General features: G+C 39.8%; 2 protein-coding genes across 2 annotated transcripts; both read left to right on the top strand.

The window, feature by feature from the left end:
* Nucleotides 1-927: 927 nt before the first annotated feature.
* On the top strand, nucleotides 928-1,869 carry LOC146646880 (G protein-coupled receptor 4-like). Its single transcript, XM_085390695.1, has one exon. The coding sequence runs from the start codon at nucleotides 928-930 to the stop codon at nucleotides 1,867-1,869; it is 942 nt and encodes a 313-aa protein (XP_085246821.1).
* A 1,784-nt stretch (nucleotides 1,870-3,653) lies between these two features.
* On the top strand, nucleotides 3,654-4,619 carry gpr65 (G protein-coupled receptor 65). The gene has a single exon (XM_085391197.1). It carries the CDS (start codon nucleotides 3,654-3,656, stop codon nucleotides 4,617-4,619), a length of 966 nt encoding a protein of 321 aa, XP_085247323.1.

Genomic DNA, 4,619 nt, shown 5'->3' with positions numbered 1-4,619 from the left:
CTCTGCAACGCTTAACCACTTAACGCGCTTAGCCACCTTGGATAGAAAAGACTACCAAATGCCTCCGTGCATAGTGAAGCGCAGCTGTTTCTTATAAGGCCGCTAATTATCAGCTGGGAAGGTGTGGATGTCAGTGCTGCATTCGCGGACATCACGTAAAATCCTACTTTTAGACTTAAATAAACGCAGTATTCCTATTTTCTTTTTCACTTTCAGAAGTTGAATTAATCAACCAGAATCAGCATACTTTATTAATCCCTAAGGAAATTATGTGGGTTACAGTTGCTGCAGTATAAATAACAGTAACAGAAACAGACTACACTATTTAACAATAGCATATGTTACACATTTAAGACATTTAAGCAATAGCCCAATATACACAGATCACTCAATAATAAATATCAAGGATTGACAGAGTTGATTATAAATAAATATCAAGAACGTTAACAGGAATATTACAGAGTAGAAAAGAGCGTGTGCAAAAAGGATGTAACTGTTGCAGTGTTTACAGTGGCCATATCCCACTTTAATCCTCTGAGCTACACTGGCAGAACGCCATGACATGCAAATATATGCTGTTCCTGGAAAGTTATACAGAGTGTATAGAATGGGGACACTCTAATAAAGTAAATGATACATTTTGGCACATTTAGAACAGTCCCACGGTTTAAAAAACACAAACATATACTTGTGAAGTGTTTTCTAATTCTGTTGCATTTGTGGGATTTTACATTCACCTGTACTCAGACACGGAATTAAGAAACTTGATGAGCACATTTTGCTTAGCACTATAAAAACAGGACAGCTTCCGTAAATCATCAAACACTGTTTTTATTTTGAGCACAACAACACTTCCCCATTATTTGCATTTTCAGATCTCGAATCGAATGAGCTTCCCATTCGGGCTTCAGTCACCGCTGTGTCAGGATGGACTCGACGATCACCAACAACACAAACTCATGCACGGCTAACTCCTCGGTGCAGAGGTACATGTATCCAACGGCGTACTCTCTTTTTTTTAGTGTGGGCTTTCCAGCCAACTGCCTGTCTCTGTATGTGGCCTGGATGCTGATGAAGAAGGGGAACAGCATGGCAGTCTATCTTGTCAGCCTGTGCATTTCTGACCTACTATACACAGTCACTCTGCCTATTTGGATAGTACAGGCCATGGGGCAACACATAGGTGACGAACTTTGCAACCTCATGGCTGTAATCATGTACAACAGCTTTTTTGTTGGTTCTGGTCTCCTTTGCTGCATCTGTGCTGATCGATATCTGGCAGTGGTCTACCCACTCCACTTTAACTGGATCAGGGAGGTGAGGACAGCAGTGCTTGTGAGTATAGCTGTCTGGGCTTTGGAGATTGCCCTCCACATTGTCTTACTTCACCACATGGGGGCGCTGCAAGCTTCAAGATACTTGTGTGATCAGCAGATACCCATGACACAAGAAGATGCCGCTGTTGCCCTTACAAGGTTCGCCTTGAGTTTCTTGGTTCCTACCTTCATCATGACTTTTTGCTATCATAACATCATGCGCTCTATCAAACGTAACACCTCCATCCAAGTGGAAGAGCGCAAGAAAGTGGAATGGCTGTTGTTGCTACTCCTTCTAACCTACATAGTGTCTTTTATGCCCTACCAGTTGGTCATGCTGCTCAGGGCTATACTGGAGCCTGGGTCCTGCGTCTGGGCAACTAGGCTCAAAAGTGCATTCATGGTGACAGTTGCCACCACAACGCTAAACAGTACACTGGATCCTATAATATACTGTCTAATCAATGAGAGTGCAAAGACAGAGATTAAGAAAACTGCACGAAATGTGAGGTGGCTTTTTATGCGTGGAAAGCACAGTGATAGCTCTGTTTGAATGATTTCTTTCCCCTTCTTTCAACATAAAATGTAAATATAATGAAAATCTAATTATTATTTGGGGCTGTGCAACCTATATGTAACCTACATGTGATCTAAGTTTAGGCATATTAATTATTTTTTTTATTTCTTCTGTATATTTGTCTTTAATGTGATGTTTAATTTTAACTGTGATTTGTGTAATTTGAAATATTTGGCTGTGGTGTTAATAGTTTCATTTTGATCCAGTGTTCAGTATTATTGTGTATCACTGCACTTGAATATTTGAGTGTATTTTTGCACAAAGAGAAGCACACTGTGGAATTTTCCTACTAACCACTTGTATTTATAACACTTGACAGCTATTCATGCTTCCATGAGATACTAATAAAAAAAAGCATCTGTTCTTTTAGAGCGTGCAGTCATTGAAACAAAACCATAAAGACATATCTGCGCTGTTCAAACAACGAGCTGAAAAGACATCTATCACTTTATGGGACGATTATTGGCATCACCTCTACCTGAGTTCATGTCTGTTGACACGCCAAACAGAGACACACACTTTCATATGGGCTTAAATTAAAATCACCTGGTCCTGTAGTTTGTTTTGTCATATCCTGTCACCCAGTAAATGATACAGTTGTTAAGGATAAAATGCAGCAGCTGCTGACCCTTCCTCTTCTTTCTAGCAGATTGATTAAGCGGTGCAGACGAAGAAACAGAATACGTCAGCCTTTCATCTGTTTTATTGGTTTTATTCTAAGAATTTATAGAAATTTGAGTGGAAATACAACTTGATACAGAGTAAGTACTTTGTTAATATGACTTTATGGTTTAAAGGAATACTATAAAAAAAATTTAACAAGCCCCTATCAAATAATTCCATTGCAATAAAAATGTGACCTTAGGATTTTCTATCATGTTGCAATATAACTGAGAATTTAGAGTACTTAGGAAAAGTTGTATTTGCAACTTTTCACATGTTTTTCGTGGTAGACAATATCAGGAAATGTAACTGTGAGGAAAAGTGAAACACAGTGCCAGTGTAGCAAGCTTGTTCATTGAAATAGCACACAACCAAAGCCTAAACAAATCTTGTAAAAATGACAGGAAATTGTTTTACAGTAAGGTATATGGTGAAACGTGATAACAGGGAAACAGACACGAATGAGTTTGTTACAGGGGAATTGACATAGGAAAAAAAAACTCTAAAGCAACCAGGAACTGAGAACAAGACTAAATGGGGAAATATATATAGAACAATATAAACAAAAATAAATGGTTACTAAGGAAAAAGTGGGGTCGGGGCAAATAAAGCAAACTAAGAGCGAACAGAAAATATTCAAATATAACTAAAAACTCCATGAACTCAAAACACTGGGTAAACAACCCAATGCTGCAAAAGCGAGGCTATTGTAACAATTTAATTGCACTTGCATAAGGTTGACTCACACTCATGCTGAATGTCAAATCAATCCGCACAATTGAAACACTCTGCCTTTTAATCTTAAACTACCAAAACAAAAGGGCTTACACTCAACAGCATCTTTCAACTATTCTTTCTAAGTAGTAAATTTTCCTCTTTTTAAAAAAATAGTGCATAGGTAGAGTTCTCCATTTTCACATTCCATTGATAATTTGTAGTTCCCAGTGGTGTCAGACTTGCCAACTTTAAAAAGTCCTTTCATGAGTTGAGATGTAGTCATGTGGCAGGTCTGTGAACTTGGTAGAGACTCTTACAGGTATTGTGTATTTACATCCATTCATGTATTGCTTCCTTATTTTTCTACAAGGTGTAAGCATATGAACACAACCTCTACAATGGAAAACTCAACCTTGACCAGTAATCATTCAGAATGTAACCTGGTCGACGACGCAGCCGGGAGAAGTTCATTTCTGTTGTTCTACATGGCTGTCGTTGCCATCGCCATCCCTTCCAACACCTTCTTCCTCTACGTATCCTGGCAGCACATTAGAAGGAGGAATGAGCTCGGTGTGTATCTGTTCAGTCTGGCGCTGAGTGACCTAACCTTCACTGTTTGTTTTATTCTCTGGTTGGACTTCCTGTGGCGAGGAGTTTGGATCCATGGGCGTTATGTTTGTGTGATGTCCATATACATTCTCTTCACCAACTTCTACACCAGCGAAGCTCTCCTCTGCTGCATTGCAGTTGACCGCTACTTAGCAGTGGTTCACCCATTAAAGTGCAGATGGTGGAGGAAAGTTAGCACTGCAGCAGCAGTCACTGTTACCATTTGGTTGTTGGTGGTCTGTTTCAACACCAGCACCATCTCCTGGGAGGACTCATACCATGAAAAGAAAAACTTTTCAGTGTGCTTTGACATTTTTAGTCCACTGTCAGCGACTCTCCTCCGGGCTAATGTAATGCGCTTCTTTCTGGGGTTTATTATTCCAGTTCTCCTAGTGTTCTTTTCCACCTGGAGGATTTGCACAGCTGTAAAATCCAATCAGGCCACTGACAAGCAGGAACAAAAGCAGATTTTAAAGCTATTAACATTGGTTCTTCTTGGCCTTTTGTTCTGCTTCGGACCTATTCATGTCATGATGCTTCTTCGCATACTGGTTAATGACTGCAGGAACATTGCATGGATCCTCTATCCCTACAAGATCAGCGTTGCCCTATCAAGCCTTAACTGTCTTGCCGACCCACTGCTTTACTGCTTCATTACTAGCACAGGACAGGCATGTGCCAGTCAGATTGTCCTCTTTTTGCAGGAAAAGAAGAGAGGAATTCTGTTACCTATTTAA

This window comes from Rhamphochromis longiceps, linkage group LG19 (genome assembly GCF_057381845.1).
Source record: "Rhamphochromis longiceps isolate RC_006_pf linkage group LG19, R_longiceps_female_GT1.1, whole genome shotgun sequence".
Classification (NCBI taxonomy): Eukaryota; Metazoa; Chordata; class Actinopteri; order Cichliformes; family Cichlidae; genus Rhamphochromis; species Rhamphochromis longiceps.
The sequence above is the reverse complement of the archived record's forward strand: the minus strand, read 5'-3'. Positions and strand labels throughout refer to the sequence as shown.